The sequence below is a fragment of the Xiphias gladius genome, chromosome 20 (genome assembly GCF_016859285.1).
Source record: "Xiphias gladius isolate SHS-SW01 ecotype Sanya breed wild chromosome 20, ASM1685928v1, whole genome shotgun sequence".
Lineage (NCBI taxonomy): Eukaryota > Metazoa > Chordata > Actinopteri > Istiophoriformes > Xiphiidae > Xiphias > Xiphias gladius.
The window spans coordinates 12302418-12322249 of record NC_053419.1 but is presented as its reverse complement, the minus strand read 5'-3'; the positions used below and the strand labels follow the sequence as shown (position 1 = coordinate 12322249).

Sequence of the window (19832 nt, the reverse complement as noted above, 5' to 3'; positions counted from 1 at the left end):
CCTGTGACTCATTGCTCCATTGCCTCTCATTACATTATGCATTTGATGCCCACATTATGTAAGCATAACCCTCTTACATTGAACGAAAAATCACATCATGGTTTTTTCCCCCTTCTTTGATCTGAGGATTATTTATTGGCCAGCGTGAAGGCTCGAGCAGATACAAAACTTATTAAAATCCTCGTTATGCAATATCGCTGCATGTGCAGATTTGTAGCGGGAGCTTAGGATGCTGCCTTCAATTCACTGAGTGAATATGTAGAAACTCAGCAGTGTCAGATTTAGCAGTCAGGTCAAGGAGGAATTAATGCAAAAGACACCTCTCCGCTGTGTTGTTAACGTTTTTGCTTTGAGGCCGTGCTTGTGGGAATCCATTTTCTGCACTCGACAAACACGAATGAGATACATGTGGCCACATCCGAATACAATGGATCGGTTTTCGCTAAGCTTCCATTCAGCATCCAGACAGTGAATTTATGTTTTGGTTTCACTTCTCATAAGTGCTGCACTGTGTAGATGAGATCCATTTGCCCCAGCTTCCTACATTTCCTCTGTGTCTGGCTGGTGTAAACCATGTTTGAGTGTGTATTGATATTGCACATAGTGTAAAAGTGTGATTGATGGCTCTGTGCAAACCTTTCATATCTCAGAGGGCTGTGTGCATGTTTATCTACAAAAGTGTGTTTATGTGTGTAAGCATATGTGTGTTTAGATGGGGCTGAGGGGGGGGGGCATTGTCAAGGTTCCTCATTGGCTGAAATATTTTCTCTGGCACTAGAAAACGTGATCCTGCCTGCAGAGGCACTGCAGTGTGTGCTGCAGCGAGAGAGAGTGGACGACAGAGAAAGAGAGGGAGTGTGTGTCTGTGTGTGCGTGGGGGGGTGGGCAGGAAAAACAAGCCACATGCATAAGGAGGGAGCCAGAAGCACAGACACAGAGAGGGGGAGTGTGTGCGTGGGTGTGTGCATGTGTGTGTGAAAACACTGCGCATGTGTGACTGTGAGGCGCACTGGCTGAAGCAGACAGAGGAGGCAAAAGAGGAGTAATGAACGGCAGCTGAGTCGAGAGGAGAAGTTACAGCAGAGGAGAGGGAAAGGAGGAGAAGTGAGGTTTACCTGAGGACCAGAAGCCAGAGAGGGGCAAAAAGAAAGAAAGGAAGAGAAGGGGACGTGCATGCAGAGAACAGCAAAGCACAGCTAAGATACTCAGGTCACTGCACAAAATAAACTGAACGATTTGAGAGGCTTAGGAAGAGACAGGGAGAAATAGAGGGATGGAGAAACAGATACCAGAGGGAGACGCTCAGCCACAGCTCGTCAGAGGAGGAGCAAGGGTGGGAGAGTGAAGGACAAAGGTACCAGAGAGGAGAGGAGAAGAGGAACAAGGGATGCAGAGCTCGACCAGAGCAGCCAGGGACATGACGCATCCACCTTGCAACAGCTTCCTCCATCTTACATCTCCTCCATCTTTTCCTCCCTCCACTGCTGCTTGTTGTTCATCCTGCTAGAGTCAAATGGACAGAAGAAAGCATCCTCCCTCTTGTGAGACATCCCCTGAACAAAGAGACTGAGCGGCTTGGTTTATCTTGGCAGAGCAGCATCAACACCGTCGACGTTGGCAAAAACTGGAACAGGAGGGAGGAGGCGAGAAAGGATTGGGACAAGACAAGTGCGTAAGGAGACAGGTGAGGATGAGAAAAGGCTTTGCATCTGTTTTGTGGCAAAAATACTGAGAATTTCCTGTGTGTTAATCTTCGTATTCTGTGTCTGCGTGATCTGTTTGGTCCAGATGTGTGAGGTTGGGCTCCTCTATGTTGGTTTCATTCTAATGTTCTCTTCTTTCTAGCTCTCTTTGTGGAAGAATACAATGGACAGTGTCAGTCTTTCCCTTTACGCTTTTGTTACGTTGAGCGGGGATTTACATGGTTGTTGCATCATGGACGTCCATTTCGCAGACACACACGCATGGATGCATGAATGGAGACGTATATGGCCGCACACATCTGCGCACGTTCTTATCCGCACAGACCACAAAAACGGTTAGAATCTATGAATAGACCGTGGTGATGTTTGAGTTTGAGTGTAGATGGTATCTTGTGGGTGTCATGTCACCGACGGTTATGACATTTGACAGACCTCTGCACAGACAGACATTGGGGGCAGGAGGAGGGAGGGTTGGGGTTACAGGGAGAGGGCGAGAACGGCCTGTTCTGTAGTTGTCAGCGGCACTAAGGCATCCCTACATTGGCCATACATTTGCGCTGCAGTGAGAGTGCTGGGTACACCATGCTAAGATTGCATAACCGCTGCTCCTGAGCGCACCCCTCCCACATGCGAAGCAGCAAAATAAAGCTGCTCCGTCTCACACTGTCCAAACATTTTGGCCACTTCACCTCTATCTCACCTCCAGCTCACATAACATCAACAACAGCGTCCACCCTAACCCTGTGCTGAGACAGCCTCCATTAACGAGAAATCACTTGCCATAATCAATCAAGCCACTGTTGTTATTGAAGAGCTGTGCATTTGCCGAACATTTCCCTCATAAATCTTCAATGAGGCCTGTGTCAAGCTGAGCGATGCGGGTTATTGCTTTTATTTTTCTGCCTGTGTGCAGCTCTGCCGTGTTGCTGTGGGAGCTACATAGATGAGAACAAAGAGCATTCGGCTGTGATGAATTGCGAGGCAAAATGGCCGATGTCTGCCTTGAATGACAGCAGGCAGAATTATTAAAAACCTCCCCACATACTCAACAACCACTTTCTGCCCATGCCAAATGTACATACAACAGACTGCAATTATACAGTAGCCCGTATGTAATAACAGCGCGATGGCTTGTCTGTAAATGTATAAATCATCCCTTAGAGCCAAACATCATATCTGCATCTGAATTCTAGGAAAAAAAAAATCAAGATGTATATAAATCTTTTAATTAAATCAGCCTGACACCAACCTACTGCATGTCATATGGGCATGAAAGTCAATCCCTTATTCAGAAAATTGTATGCAAAACTCCATTGAGAAAGGCATGACATTTAAAAATAAAAGTTTTATAGATTTTGTTTAAAACACACAACTATAAAAACTAACAAGATACTGAGATGTATAAATCATCTGCATTTATACAACATCACACTTAATATACTTTACAAATTGTAAAATATACCTGAATTTAAATTATTCTCAGTAATTCACTGAATCACTGAAAGAGCCACGATTCCCAGAGAGGAGCTGCAGCCAGCAAAACATACAGTAAATCTGGGGATTTGTCCTCAGATCAAGCTACGGTCATAATATGTTATGTAATCAAAATACAACACAATATCCCAAACAGGTCAGAGTAGACATGTGGCGACGCTTTTTACCAGCCGAGGCATGAATGTGGATACACATCTCAACATAGCTGGCATACCTGACATACTGCTGGTATGTGGTGTAGGGGCACAAAGACCTGGACCGTATGTTCCATCCAGGCAAACAGACTGCTCATACAGGTAGATAGATAGATAGATAGATAGATAGATAGATAGATAGATAGATAGATAGATAGATAGATAGATAGATAGATTTTCATTGAGAGAGAAAAGACGGGCAAGGAGACAGACTGATGTGCAGGGTCTTTATGGCTCATTCAGAACATGGTGCCCTTCTCCTGCTCTCCGATCTGCATAGGTGGAATCTATCCATCATGAGGACCTGATGCATGTGTGTGTCTGTGAAAGAGATGAAGGAACACAGTGGGAGTGTGAGAGGATAGGACTATTCTAGGCATGTGGAGCTGTGTGAGTGTTTTTTTTTCTCTCTCTCTCTCTCTCCAGGTCAGGTGTTTGTTTGTGTCAGCTCAGTCAGTCAACAGTAAAGCTAGCATGACTGATAGTGTGCACATTTAAAAATATTCCTTTTAGCAGTTCCTATCTGATTGTTATCTGTTTGTTTGTGTGAATGTAAAGGATGGTTTCGTGTACGCGATGAGGAGATGTCTGAGGGTGAGAATGTTCTAGGACATATGTGTGCGTGTGTCTGTGTGTTTAACGGTATGAGGAATGTGCTGCCGAGACAGACTCCCCGACATCCCTGTGGTCAGCTCTCCTCTTCCTTCTCTTGCTTGTGATGACGAGGTCAAATGCCTGCCATGATTTCATTAGTGTGATCATTCCTCTGCAGGGAGAGGATCCAGAGATATGTGCACACACACTCAATGTCAAGACTGTGGGAGAGCCGCAGCAGTTTACACTGTGTTAATATGGTAGCAGGGCCAGAGATGAGCTCCTTACATAACTGGAGAGGGCTCTGTCGTTTAGGAGGAGTCTGCGCCAAAATGGGCCCATCAGCAGGCAGCCTGCATCAGTTATCAGCCCTTTTCATAGCACTGTCACCAAATTAGAGGGTAATTTTAGCTGCTTCATCTCCCCAGACTCTAAGGCTCCTCGTACAGTCTGGTTGCTTTATCAACTCGACCCCTTGCCACTGCCAGACAAGTATTTTCACGGGCTGTTTATATCCACAAAATGCATCTGGATTTATACTATCTGAGAGAATTGGAGCTGATTATTTGAAATTGCTTAAAGGTTCAAACAATAGCCCAAATGATATTGGATTTTTTTTTTTAGTACAATACCTACAGTGTATCAGTATTTGTGTGTTTGAAAAATTAGATAATCATGTATCAGCTGAACATACATTTTTTTTAACTTAAACATTAAATAAAAACAATTTTTTTTGTTTTTAGTTTTGATATAATGGGATATAAGTCTAGCTCTAATTCAAACCATCATTCTTTATAGTTTGAATCAAATTAAAATTCATAAATCTCTCGTTAATATAATATAGTATACTATAGTATCATAATTTAAAATCTGTTGATGCCGATATTATCATCATAAGTTTAGTTACTAGTTGATGTATTTTTGATTCCTTACGTTGATGAATACGAACATGATTTTCTACAAAACATTTTTTTTTTTAATTTAGCGAAAGAAGCCAGAACTCTGTGTTTAAACGCAAGCAAAACCTTTTCTAAATAGAACAGAGTCTAAAAGTGGCAAAACTGGTTATTATTTAAATCAGTCATTAACTGATCCTAGAATTAGTAAACACGACAAAGAACCTTACCGAGCATTCAATGGCAACATGTGGGATATGACAGTTCTAGATTCACTGTGCCACAGACATATTTTAGTTTGATATCCAGCCATAATAATTACTTTATGATCATATTGTGTGTATTGTTTTTCGAAATGTCCCGATCAATCATTTTTAAAAATTTGTACTTAAAAACTAACAAAATGAGCTGCTAAAGGTTTTCTTTTACATTTGTGAGGAGTTTTAGCACATAAAATACATAACAATGGAACGCAGTTAAATGTACTGATCATCAATTTGATTATTCTTGTTTGATTTTGCAACATTTGCCATTGCAATACATATAAATATCAAACAATTATGCTTGTTAATATTGGGATATTGATTTTAGCCATATCACTCACAGTGTTTGTATGGTGATGTAAAACTAGATATCGTCTGGGGTTAACATCCAGTTACCTTAATAGTGTGATCTAGGAAAAAAGTCTTTTCCTGATCTTACAGCCTGGGTTAGTGTTAACTGTTACATTTTTTAAGATATTTTACAATTGAACGACAAAGAACAATGAGAAAGAAACATGGGCTATTCTTGGAGAAGTGCAGCAGCACAGCAGCGCTGACACATTAGGTGAGATTGAGTGATTCTGGCTAACAGCTCTGTGTTTTTGACTGTATAAATATGGTATAGGATTCATGGAGAAAAGAATAAATGGATGAAACAAATATCTGCCTGCGCACCCAGTATGGCTCACTGCCTCACGTGAAAGTAACGGCCTAATCCACTTCCGTCTGTTAGATACATCTCTCTCATTCGGTGTGAGTCTTGTTGGGGGCAGGAAACCACTGAGAGGTGCATAGATAAACAAACCATAAATAGAAACCAGGACTAGCGATGTGCTCCCTCTCCTCTCTTTCTCTCGCTCTCTCTTTCTGCCTCACCATGTAGGTCACCTCCTCTGCTCCGTTTTTTTTTTTCTTTTTTTTTTCCCCCTCTAATGAATCATCACTGTTGATAGCTGTGCGGAGAATGAAAGATGTGTCATCATCCCTCTTCATTTGTTTGGCAGCAAGTGTTTTGGCCATGCAAAAAAACCATTCATAAACCCACACACAGAATGACACAAACCCTCCATGCAGATCTTAACCTGTTCCCACTCATGCTAGAGTCTAACTGACGCAACTCACAAGATGACTAGTGTTGACAGGAAGCAGGAACCATGACAAGAGAAGGAACGCAACATGTGTCATAATCACTTGCTCTGAAATGACGGTGTGGCAGGTTTTTAGAGTCTACTTACTCTTTATCTGCAGTATACAGCACAGTTTAACTTAAAACCAAAATGGCATACATTTTGATATACACATATGTGTGTGTGTGTGTGTGTGTGTGCACAAGAACACACAGAACAGCTCACTCATTGAGAGGTGTCTCTATTTTTTGTATTTCCTATTTACATACATTATGGGGGAAAAATATTAGAAATTCCTCCTAATATAATTTTAGAACATGACCCTGAATAACGACCTCAGTGCTAAAACATATAATTGATAGATATAGATAGATAGATAGATGTGAAAATATCAACAAAAACTGAACATTAGTCATATTAACATATTTGATTGCATATGTTTTTACAGATGTATCTAATAAGAACAATTACTGAAACAATTACTTCATTAACCAATGGACAGGAAATTGACAGCAATTTTAAAAATTTTAATTGTCAAATAAAAGACGTACACTCAGTGCTATGCCCCAGAGCACGTGTCAACATGAATACACCTGGGCTTAGGCCAAGATGCGAAAGGAAATGGAACAAAACTTTGTTTTCACCCGAGTGAGCCATCCTGGCATCCACCATCATCAGATAAACACAAAGAAACTGACCGTCATAGATATAGTTGATTGAACACTTTCTTTTTTTCAATAAAAAAAAAATTCCAATGTGAAATATTCTAAAATCATACACAGAAATATAACATTTATAAGGGGAATGAAATAAATATTCTCGTATTTTCAAGTGTTCTTTCATTCGCAGGTATAGAGCACAATGAAACCTGCATACATCTACAGTACATACATACCTTAAACATACTTAAAAAAAAATGCTTCAGTAAATCTCAGCTGACCCAGCTCTCTACATTTGTCTTTCATTTGTAGTCAATATTAAATGTCATTAAAATTCAGTAAAACTAAAAAACAGTTGAACAGCAGAAATTCACATATTTTATATTTAAATATATATATATATATCCCTTTTCCTGTTTTCACAGGTGGACGTACCAAAGGAATCAGGTTATGAGTCTGACTCACTGAAAAAGGGGAGACAAGCACAGAGGCATCCTTCAGACTGTTATCACTTCTGCTGCTCAGTTGGGAGGACTGTTTGAAAGTCCAAAAAAAGAAAAAAAAAAAAAAACCTTCACTCCCACCATTGAGGAATTCAGGAGCCTTGGAGTTTGAAGGGGTCACTCTAACAAGCTTTCTCGAGCATTACAGGACACCACCCGAAAAAAGACCTCCTCCTCCCTCCATCTTATCAACAACCCACTGAGAGGGTCAAACAGGGTCACCTCGCCAAGAGCAAGGGGAGAGAGGTTATTCTTTCTTTCTTTCTCACACATTCGAATGGAAGTGTAACACACCCGGAGCCAAAAACAGGAAGTTTAGTGGGCGTTTAACCAAGACACACATGTTAAGGCTAGTTTGAGTTTCCCTTGGCAGGCCACAGGATATGGTTTAAGACAATACCTCTTGGACCTTTCTGAACTGCCTGTACTCGACACAGCCATCCCCCTGTGAATGCAGAAATCCACCAACCTGCACTGTGTGCTTATATGTGAGCATCTGTGTGCATACGAGATTATTTATTGGTGTTCACTGGGTGAGAACATATCCTTGTGCTGAAGTACTAACTGTCCTTGTGTGAGAATATACATTTCTGTAAATAGGCATCAAATACAGGACAGGAACATCAGCATATGTCATTTAAAACAACGAACAACTACCTTTAAGTAGTCAACACTGGTCAGATACTGTAAGCTGGACTGTTAAATCGTCTGTACATATCAACTGTGACAGAATAAGACCTGCAGCTCGTGGTGCTCTGGCTGAGCTCCGCTATCCGTCTTCCCCTCATAAAGACTCAGGCTGACGGCATCGCACGCCAGGGGGGAGTCTCTGAGGGAAACATGGAGGCAACCATCCGTCCCCATGTCCCTTCCAATGGCTGACTCCAGGAAAGGAGCCCAGTCTTTTTCCCCTTGCGCAGAAGCAGGCAGGGGCGTCCAGCGCTGATCAGAGCCACAGCCCCTCTCTCGTCCACCTCCAAAAACGTGCGAATGTCCTGCCTCAGGCGTCAGCCCGTCACCATCCCCATGGACACCGTCAAGATCATCCAGTCGGAGAAGTTCCCCAGAGAGTGCCCCGTGCCGGTCACCCAGCCGCGCTATGCCCCGCCCCCTAGAGTGGCGTGGGACGGGGGAGGCGAAGGCGAGATCATCGTCAACCAGGCCTGCAGTGACCTGACCCTGGACATAGGTGGGTCTCCCCGGCCGATGCTGTCCCCCCCGGCCCCCGTGACGCGCAGGGAGCAGAGCTTCCTGGCGCAGCGCAAAACCAGTGCCAACGAAATCTGCTACCACCAGTTCCACTACAAGATGGAAGACGTCATAGTCAACCAGTACGTGCTGCGCTCCTCCTCCACCTCTTCCTCCACTTCGTCCTCCTCCTCCTCGGGACCTGTCATGCCCTGCGAGCCCCTGGACTGCCCCACCTGCGGTCATACCTACAACTTCGCCGGCAAGCGCCCGCGCATCCTCTCCTGCCTGCACTCGGTGTGTGAGGAGTGCCTGCAGATCCTCTACGAGTCCTGTCCCAAGTACAAGTTCATCTCCTGCCCCACGTGCCGGCGCGAGACAGTGCTGTTCACTGACTATGGCCTGGCTGCTCTGGCCATCAACACCAGCATCCTGAGCCGCTTGCCCTCTGACCCCAATGGGCCCGTGCAGTGGGGCGGGGACGCCGACCGCAGCTGCTACCAGACTGTGCGCCAATACTGCCAGTCAGCCTGCACCTGCCAGATCGCCAACCCCTTGTCCTCCTGTGGCATCATGTAGACAAGGGGGTACACTGCAGGCATGGCCCGACGATGCCGCCCCCACCCCCATCCACCACCACCTCCACCCCAACCTCTCTCTTCTTCTATAAGCTCTACCCTCTCTGCCAATTCCCCCTTTCACACACATACAGTAAACAAATCCCTCCACAGATGTTAACTCTATATATTTAATAGCACAGATGGATGCTGTGTGGGACTAATGGATGCTGGTGATTCAATAAATAGTAAATAAATGTATTTTATGTATGGACTGGAATCCTATTCACCCTCTCTCGTTTGGTTGGACGTGTTTGTCATTGACATCTCTTTACATGGGAATGCCAGGGGAGGTCTACCCCCCCCCAACCTAGGTGAATAAAGATTAAATAATTAAAAAAGTAACTCTGTGTGGCCTGCAGTTGTTATCTGTCAAGCTACAGAGCATTTATGGGTGCAAAGCACTGCCGTTCCTTTTCTTATTTATCAGTAGAATGAAACTGAATCACTTAATTTTTTACCTTAAAATAGATATAGTTAGATTTTATGGGGATGCTAATGGATTAATTAATGAATTACACTTTACTGAAGTACTTTCTTACAGGTTTTCTGCTCAGTTTAAGGGGGTTTAAATGGTTTTGTAAAAACTCCTTGAAATGTACCAAATACCATGGAGATCATCCCTTTATTTACAATTCACCAATGTAGCCAAGATGAAAATTTTGAAATGACTCTGATGTTGCACAAAATAGGGGATACTTTTCACTGTATTTTGTTAAATTTAAAGGTTGTTTTTTTTTCCTATTACAAAAACCCCTAATTCATGCAGAAATCCAGCTAAAAATCCTTTTTTACAACCTTTCAATTTAATCAACTCCAAATCTGGAAAAATTAATTGATCAGACCATTTCGCTGAAAATCTATCAACACTTGAGGAAGTGTTGATAGAAACAAACATTTGCTTTGAAATTGTAAATGTATCATCTTTAGAAATAAAGCAAGTAGAAGACTTCACCTTTGGCAGTAGAAACCTGCGATGGGCTCTTTCCACTATTTTTTGACATTACATAGACTAAACAATTCATGGCTTTATCAAAAAACAATCAGTACAATTAACAGCTGCAGCCGCAGTGCAGTCATTCCTTCATATGCGATTGCAGCATTTGATGGGTGTACTGTATATGTTCTTTTTATGTTGCAGAAACAAGCAAAATTAATAAGAATTCCAGAGATCATATTTACATTATTTTCTTCGACATTTATAGTGTGGTGTAGAGTGCATACTAGTATTCTTTACTGATCTGCAGCTTTCACAGGAAAAAAATTACAAGTTTGAGGCTTTGTACGGCTTTACATGACAGAGAAAAAAACTCTACATGTATTTTGTTTCACATCAAAGTTTTACAGAGAATGACACCATTTATCAATATAAATAATGGAGGAAACAATAGAGTGGGCAATAAATAATCATGGCAGACTGTTACATCAGATGGGCTGAATAGGAAGTCAGTTTGATAGCGAAGATAGTGCTCAGACATTTAAAGAAAAGCTTATTCCTCTGCAGAAATGAAACCAAAAAATGTCTAAACATCATGACAGACACTTTTGTCCATTTATACAGGCAGATTCTTCGTTTTCCTCCTGAACAGCTGGCTCAACCGTCGTTGGGTCGACTTTTTCTCACATGACTGCATCTGTTGGCTGCACAGATAAAAATTCATGAGACATAACTAAAGTAAGTCTTCGTGGAAAACCGGGGGCAGTGTGTGAGCTAAATTTCATGAAAAAAAAGGACAAAATGTTCAAGAGGAACAGATGCACAGACTGAAAATGAACTCCCACCAGCACCTCTGTATCTACTGTGCATTAGCTGTGGACCACGGAATCAGTGTGGCCGGCTGCCATGTTGAAACAGCACACACACATTTCCTAAGAGCATCATATGGGATTAATAATGCTGCCCCCCCCCCAGAGGTTACTGTTATTAATGCAATATCTTACCCCTCTGTATTTCTCAGAGAAGACCCCACTCTCCTCAAAGACCCAATTTTTATTTTCCAATTCTTGTTACTTTTATTACTCTCCTCCTTTTCAGAATCCTGAAAAGACATATTGAAACATTTGTGAATGAAAACAATAGAACTATGTGAGAAAAAGGAAAATAAAAATAACAAATTTCTTACAAAACTCAGTATGACACAACACAAATGACATAGTACCTAAACTTTTAAGCTGGTATTTTGATTGTGTTTTTTTTTTATTTTTTTTACCTAGATAAGAAATTACGTGTTGTATTAGGATGCTTTATACCTCCTTTTCATGGTCTTCCTCTGTCTTCTCCAGCAGGTCATTTATACTCAGATGCTGCCCTCTGCAGTCTGATTTCATCTTCCCTGCACCAAACACACACACGATAATATGAACACATAAGAATGTTCTCTTCTTCTCTTACGACTGGTGGTCCATTTCCATAAATATCTTAAACATACAAAACATACCACTAAAAAAAAAGTAAGGTGAAAATGGAAAGAAAGAGGTAGAAGATGACTCACTCAAATGCAGAGTGGCGATAGTTGTGTCTGAAGCCGATCTCTGCCGAAAATGTCTATAAGAGTTATCTTTCTGCTGCTGGGGTTCACTAGAATTGTGTTCTGCATTTTCTATGTTTTCAAGCCTTTGACAAAGAGAGAGGTCCTCCCCAGCAGCTTTAGAGTCTCTCTGACAGATGTGGGGAGCCTGAAAGAGAGTCAAGTGATGAGAAGGACGATGTCGTCATGGTTTGATTCATATGAACCCTCAGGCGGCAAGAAGACAGCTTGTCGACACCAGCTTGACAAGTCCATGTCATGTTTATAAACCCAGCTCAGTGTGAAAACTGTGACAGCTTCTTAATTGCCTTGCAAAGATGCGACACATGATTGTGTTAACCTGGCTCACCTGCGCGTCTTGATGTTCCCGCAGGGCATCCATCTCCATTCGTAACGCTCGGTTGTGCATCTGTTGTCTGGCAATTCCCTCCAACATTTGGCACACCTGCTCCAGGTAGTTCAGCCCGGGACTCAGTCCTGTCGACTCCTCCTCACCAAGCTCCTGCACAGATCATTAAGCAAGAAAAGTGCTACTTCGTAAGATACAACGAAAACTACAATGAATATAAGTTTAGCAAACTTGTACAATTTTCTTCACCTCTTCATAGTGTTTGAGAAATTCTGCAATATACAGCAGTTTAAAAAATATTACATATATATGACCTCCTCCTGTTGGAATAATTATAATATCGCAACAGTATTAGATGGACTACCATGAAATTTTGAGAAAACCTTCATGGCTCTCAGAGAATCAATGCTGATGACTTTAGCTATCCTATAGAGTGACCGTGAGTTTGTAAATTGTGGTTTTGAGTGAAACCATTCGATGGATTACCATAAACATTGTTAAACACATTTATAATAACTTTGGTGTTTCCTTAATGTCTCATACAGCACCATCGCCAGGTCATATTTTCAATCTGTCCAATACTTTGGTTTATGACCAAATTCCTGCAAAAATAATGGCAAACCCATCAGCCTGAGTTGTACCTTGTGCTCGGGGCTAATTAGCAAATGTTATCATGCCAACATGCTAAACTAAGATGGTGAAAATGGTAAACATTATGTCCGCTAAACATCAACATGTTAATAGTGTCATTGTGAGCATGCTGACTATGGCATTTAGGTCAAAGCACTGTTGTATCTAAGTACAACCCCACAGAGCTGCTAACCTGGCTTTATGTAACTAAAGATTATTGTTCATTGTCAATTAATCGGTTTATTATTTTTTTTCGATTTATTGTTCTGTCTACAAAATGTTAAAAAATAGTGAAAAAACACCCATCACCATTTCCCCGAGTCCGAGGAGCTGTCTTCATGTTGTCTGTTTTAACCAACAGACAGAAAAAAACTCAAACATATTCAACAAACTGCAGTTGATTTCGTTGTCTGACAAATTTCATCCCTAAACAGAATAACATTAAATATAACAGAATTATAGATACCGATATATCAATATTAAGATTATACAGAGAATAGATATTATACGGTTGTTTACAATTTCAGGACATAGATTACAGTAGATTTTGGTATTAAAGATTGTGTTATGTTTCATTGTACTACTTTTTGAATTTATTTAGTTATTCTTTCTCATGAATCTTCCAATGAACTTTGAAATGAAAAATGAAAACCTCAATCAGTTCAGCCAGAATATCCAGATATGTCTGAGTGACTGTCGTTTCTCATCTACTATTAATGCTTGTATACGCTGAAGTGAATACGTATAATTAAATATAATTACAAAAATATATAATTGGGTAAGTACGTGTACTTGGTTGCCACAGTATATACTTGGTTTCTCAGTGATGCATTCCTCAAAGCCTTTTAACCCTGGCCCACATACATGGAAATAAACAGTGCACACACACCCAAGGACTAACAAAACAGTGAGGACTTAATTACATAGAAATGGTTAAATTAATCCAGTTGTTTCAACACCTCTGTGTGCTGTCAGCATGAACCGAGTTTCACACTGAGCTCACCCACTCGTGACAAATGTCCCCAATGTTCTTTTCAATTTTGGGTCAAAAATCAGATTCTAAATCGAGACAAATTGTCTGGTGAACAACATGTCGCAGACTGCTCAACTTCCCCCACAGGGCTCCAACCATTCCTCTCGTGCCTGCTGGTGTAAAGTCACCTGGGCAGACTGGTTTATGATCCCTCACACCACGGACGGACTCATTGCAGGTTGCGAGCATGAAAGAAATCCTCTATGACTAATGACATACCTGTCCTACTTTAAACTGGAGAGCAACTTTGTGAATGTGTGTTGCAACCCTTTAACTACGGTAAAAAATAGAGGTCTTGTTACACATCTGGGACTTTCTTTCAGACTTCCCTTTAACATTTACAAGCCAGTGCTGTGCAAAACCATACATGTTAGCGTGAAACTTGTGTAATTCTGAAACTGGAAGAACAAATAACAGCAACTTTTTGTCTTTTAAGTGCCAAGACTAAGACACAGTTTCTAAATATTTGTATCTCTCCTGCTTTTCCAAAAACTGAAAAATAAATTCTCAGAGATCTGAGCAACATGTGGTTCGTGACATAAACAGTATCTCACCGCTGATCTCTGCTTGTCACAATTCATAGACATCGGCTGTCTGCACTTTTCTGACATCTGCCTGACAGACACCGATGGGTTGGCTGTCCTCCTTAGACCAAAACTCTTTGACCTTTGACCTCTCACTAACTCCGGTTTGTGCCATTTGTGCAGAGAAGATGCTCGAGGCTGTCGCCTGAGCACCTCCTCCACTGTAAGGGGCTCTGGGTTGTCCTTTTGATGTTTAGAGTCAGTCCTCTGTAGTGCTTGCTCCACTTTTAGGTGCAAGGCGGCGGAGCCCTCCTGAGGTCTGCTGGGACAGAGGTGCAGGGATGCAGAGGAGGAGGAGGAAGGCACAGGAGAGGAGAGGACAGGAGACTGGGATGTAGAGGCTGGAGTGAGTCCATCAACTTCTCTTTCTGGTATAAATGCATCTATCTCTGCATTATCTGCAGAGACGAGGCAGGATGTAGCAGGAAACAATGTGTCAGAGCTGGCTGTCTCCACCCCCGAGTCCACTGATTCTGAGCGCAGGTTTGTCCCCATGTCAGAGGAAGATGTAGGAGAGTCTTCATTATTGTTTCTAAGCGATACTGTGTCAGAATACAGTCGTCCTTCAGTTACCCAAGCCTCCATAAGGTTTCCAAAGCTCCTGTAGAGATTCATCTCCAAATGTCGCTGTCCCTCACACCTGAGCTGTTGAACTGCAACGGGAACACGAACAAGACACCAGTTTAGACAACCCACGCAGTCATTAGCTGAGGTGAGCTGGTGATGAATCACTTAAAACATCCCCTAGGATCCGCCTCTCCTCCTTGGTCACGCCCCTCCCCATCATCTGTCCTGTCCCAGCGGTTAGCTGCGTGTTGATACCCGCTCCTTCCTGTCACTAAATACTGGGAAAAGAGTGACTCATCTGCAGCACTATTTGGCACGTCTGATTTGTCCCCACACCTGTAAAAAATCCAGGACATAACACGAACAAGCCATGACATGGGCACACAGATTTACCCTGGGATACTCTGTGTATTTACAGACAATGCTCAGAAGGGAAAAACACATAACAAACTTCCATTATATAGTGCTTTTCAGAAACAGAGGTGCTGTAAAGGGAGTAAAAACAGAGTGTCTAGAGATTTCAAAGATAAAACAACAAGTCTGTGAACTGCCATTCAAATGTTATCCACAACTCGACATGGAAACAAAACTCACTGCTATGACCTACATGCATTAACATAACCCATTTATTCATGAGTGTGAGTATATGAGAACGGGAACATAATATTTTAAAATTCCTCAGTGGATATACAGTATTATGGTATGTGTGTGAATAGGGGAACTGTAAGACGGTGCAGTAACAGTGAACGCTGTTTGGTCATTTCAACAAACCAAGATTCATCTGAGACTGTAGGAATGTGTATGCAGGAATGTACTCCTGTCTGTTGATACGATCTACATGCACCAGGTGAACAGTGACAGCACAGGTCATCTGATCAGACACACAGGCTCACTCACAGTCCTGGAAACACAACACAAAAGTAAATTATAACGACTCAGGGCACAGACGGCTCAAATTTACATCCGTTGTTGTCCTAATAAATGTTAAAACGGATTTAACCATTCTTCCTTTTTTTTTATTTGTTTATTTATATATAAATTATGAGTGGAAAAATACTGTACTTTTCCATACAGTCATACACATAACTAAGCGTCAGGGCTGGCTCGTGAAATAGGTGACATAGACAGCTGCCCGGGGCGCAGAATGTCAGGGGGGCGCTGCATGGAATGGAATGTGGCACTAACAAACTGTTATTAATCATGGTTACTGTAACAGCATTATCAACCAAAACAGCCTTTTAAATTACAACAAAAAACATACTTTACACACTGAATTGTCAGTCACAAGTTGACAACATGATGGAATAAACACTGCTGCTCCTCACAATTTTTCATTTGCCCTGGACTGCATTTGTACTGTTCACACTGCATGCTGAAAATGGAGGATGATGGCAACCATTTGATGCACAATTGTGCATCCCTCAGCCCAAGTAACTGACGGCAAATGCTAAATTGGATCAGCCGAGGTACACTTCAATTATTATTAGCTCAAATTATTTCATAATGAAAAGGTCCAAACCTTCAGGTGGGCAAGGACGAAAACGGAGAAAGGAGGACGAGGAAAAGAAAGCCCAATATAGAGGTATGTCATCTTATGTTAACATTAAAATGCCATTTTTGTGTGTAGATGTTTCTTTTATAGCGGCTAGCAAGCTAAGTATCACTGACACTAATGCTATATAATGACACTACAATAGCTGCTAGACTCAGATACAGGTTGATGGATGGAATCTGAATGGCAACAAGTATTCAAATCCTTTACTTAAGAAAAAGTACCAATAAAGTAATATCCAGTAAAAGTCCTGCATTAAAATCCTACTTAAGTAAAAGTACATATGTATTAGCAGCAAAGTTTAGTTAAAATATTAAAGTGAAAGTACTGGTTTGGTTCCTCTGACTGATCGACGTCATTAGATGATTAATACTGAAGCATCATTGTGTAAGCTGCGTGTTACTGTTGTAGCTGCTGGAGGTGGAGCTAGTTTGAACTACTTTCTATACAGTTTTATATACAGGGACCCCAGATAAATCTGAGGATCATGAGATGATTAATGGGAGAGGAAAGTAGAAAACAAAGTTCTGATACACAAATCTGTTTCCAATTTTTGGAATTTCCCTCTGATATTTGATTTTTGGCATATATTGGATAATTTGAACATTTCCTGATATGAAAACATTTGAGAAGTTTATTTGATGGAGCTGTTAACAACTCATAGATACATGAAATGTGACAAAATCCTAGTCTCGCGTAGCGCACCAAGATGGCAATAGCCGGCCCTGCAACAAGTACAAACGCACACAGCACTCTGGCGCATCAGTGCTGGAGGAGATGTAGGCCACCGCAACGGTGTGTTGCTGAAGTGGTTAGCAGAGCATCAGTCCCTTTTTGGTACATGTATGAAGATGAAATATGTGACAATGAAATGCAATTAGTTATACACATTTAATTGCATTTGAGAAATACAGGCAAAGTATACCAGACTGATGATGATTCTCACAACAACCACCTAATAATAATAATATGTTGTCATAGTACTGTGTAAGAGGCAGTCAATTAGCCTATTTGGTGTGTATTTAGTGTAAAAGTGAGTGAATAAGTGACATTAAGTGACAATAAGTGTCATTTTCAGTAACCATAACAGCACAAAAATTGGCATGAAACTCTCTAAATAAATATACAGTATACACCATAATTACTGTATATTCAAAGTTGGAGATTACTGAGCTACAAAAACTGATTTAGCATAGTTTTAAAAATAATTCCCCAAAGTCTCTGAATATATGTCAAATTGCAGAAAATTGCATAATTTTCTTTTTTTTTTTCTGGGGAAGGACACTCGTGCTTTATGGTGCCTGTAATGACATTCAAAGTCTTAAATGGGCAGGCCCATTCATACCTGTCTGATTTTCTTAAACCTGCAGGGCTCCTGTCTGTCCCCAGAGTTAAAGAGAAGTCAGCGGGCTGCAGAGCCTTTTCCTACCGTGCCCCTTCCCCCTGGAACAACCTCCCTGCCGACATCAGACTGTCCGACTCTGTTGAGGCATTTAAATCCAAACTTAAAACTCATATTTATGCCTTAACTTTCATTCAGGGATTTATTCTTTGATTACTTCAGGCCTGGTGCCTTTTACTATTCTCCTGCCCGTGGATCGGTCTCGGCCTCTGCGAATCCATTAAACCTAGTACTTACATTATAGTCCATTATGTTCTGCTGACAAGATTAATGTAAACTTTCTGCTAGCCACTGCATTTCTGTAACTCTCTGTTTGTTTATTCCCTGGGACACGTGAAAGTCCAGGCTGTGTGCCTATCTCTCTCCCTCCCTCTCTCTCCTTTTTTTTTCTTCCTGTGTTAACTTTTCACTCAGGCTCCCTGTGCTGGACTATCAGCCATCCTGGGCTTCCTTCTCCTAGACATGTGAATGATGTGCTTGTGTGTTTGTGTAGTCTGTCCTCTTTCCAGGTCTTAAAGGTGGAAAGGAGCTTGTGCGGCTCAGGTCCTGTCTGTTGGCAGCAACTGGAAGTTGCTTGATGTCCTTCCAGATCATGTTCTTCATCCATAATGTTGTCATCCTGATTGTCCATACTCTAAATATACCATGTTGTTCTATTCTGTACACATGACGTCTATTTCCTGTCTGTCCGGCCTGGAGGAGGGATCCCTCCTCTGCTCTTCTTGAGGTATTTTCCATTTTTTGCCGTTACCGGTTTGGGGGGGGTCCTCGTTGCTGTCCGACTCGATGGTCTAAGGACAGAGGGGGTCATATAATGTAAAGACTATCAAGCCCCTTTAGACACATTTGTGATTTATAATATTGAACTATATAAATAAGTTTTGGTTTGACTTGACCTTCCCTTTTGTTCTTTTCGTGATAAATGGTCGCTGGGAAACTCTAGAGTGACTCACTACTGCCACCCACTGGGGTGTGTAATTAGTGCCTGCCCTAATAGTGGAACCTTTGGTCGCACCTTGTTGCTTGGGGACACACATATGTTGGTTATCAGCCGGCACATTAGGAAACCCTAACCCTAACCCTACAAAGAGGTGTCCGAGCACGGCGATTTACTGTCTACCTACCTAAAAGTGCCCAGAGACACTGTCCATCTGATCGGTGCCGTTCACCGGGAACTTATTTGCTAGACTTTTTTTCCCCCCTGACCTCAGTCTTTAAGGAATTGCCTTCTCCCAGACAATATGAGTTGTTAGAATTACCATCCTTAAACAGCAACGAGGCAAGCGGGGAAACGCAAGAGGGAAATCCCGTTTTTGTCTGTACCCCCTAACCCACGAGTTTCGTGTAGGGAGGCATAGAAGGGATGGGTATGGTTGAAACACTGGAAACTAGCAAAGTTTGCACCCGCACAACTACGAAAACAAAGCGAACACACCAAAGCACACCACCAAACTTCCTCAGAAAGATTAAAAAAAAAAAAAAAAAAAGGCATGACAATAATTACATTGCTGACAGCTCTGAGCCAGAGGGAGAAGCATCTCCAGGGAGAAACTGTGGACACGGACATACCGGTAAGTGACAACGTTGCCATGGCGGCCCTGGCAGGGGACAGGGAACCTTCAGGTAACGTAAACGTTTAACATCCGCCGTGCAACGTGTTTTCTCAGTTCATTCACAAAGAGAAGTTTTTTTTTTTCTGACTGACCTTTAGCCCGGACTGGTTAAACATTAACAATATCAGTTATTAGCTGTTAAAACTTACTGAGCTGTCGCCCCCAGTTTAACAGCTACACTTTTCCGACTACAATAACCGATGGCCAGACCTATGGACTGCGACTCAGCAGCAGGAGTTTACGAAGAAGAAGAAGTTGAAGTTTGCTCAGGTGAATTCCTCTGACCTGCCGCAGAATAAGAAAGAGAACAGTGGTGAATAGTAACAGGCGTGTAAG

At 41.9% G+C, this 19832-nt stretch overlaps 2 protein-coding genes across 6 annotated transcripts; one reads left to right on the top strand and one right to left on the bottom strand.

Moving 5' to 3' along the window:
• Positions 1 to 825: 825 nt before the first annotated feature.
• On the top strand, positions 826 to 9943 carry rnf208 (ring finger protein 208). The gene is made up of 2 exons (XM_040158050.1): positions 826 to 1684; positions 7356 to 9943. Exon 2 carries the CDS (start codon positions 8424 to 8426, stop codon positions 9198 to 9200), a length of 777 nt encoding a protein of 258 aa, XP_040013984.1. The 5' UTR covers positions 826 to 1684; positions 7356 to 8423; the 3' UTR covers positions 9201 to 9943.
• A 566-nt stretch (positions 9944 to 10509) lies between these two features.
• Positions 10510 to 19823, bottom strand: si:dkey-106l3.7. Of its 5 annotated transcripts, none has more exons than XM_040158049.1 (8): positions 19397 to 19461; positions 17827 to 17962; positions 14333 to 15015; positions 12116 to 12268; positions 11731 to 11914; positions 11489 to 11571; positions 11180 to 11277; positions 10510 to 10879 (listed from the first exon to the last, which is right to left on the bottom strand). In XM_040158049.1, exons 3-8 carry the CDS (start codon positions 14975 to 14977, stop codon positions 10792 to 10794), a joined length of 1251 nt encoding a protein of 416 aa, XP_040013983.1. In that variant the 5' UTR covers positions 14978 to 15015; positions 17827 to 17962; positions 19397 to 19461; the 3' UTR covers positions 10510 to 10791. The 5 variants fall into 5 exon arrangements, with proteins under 5 accessions (XP_040013983.1, XP_040013982.1, XP_040013979.1 ...); XM_040158048.1 differs by having other exon boundaries at positions 19388 to 19459; XM_040158045.1 differs by lacking the exon at positions 17827 to 17962 and having other exon boundaries at positions 19388 to 19823.
• Positions 19824 to 19832: the final 9 nt, after the last annotated feature.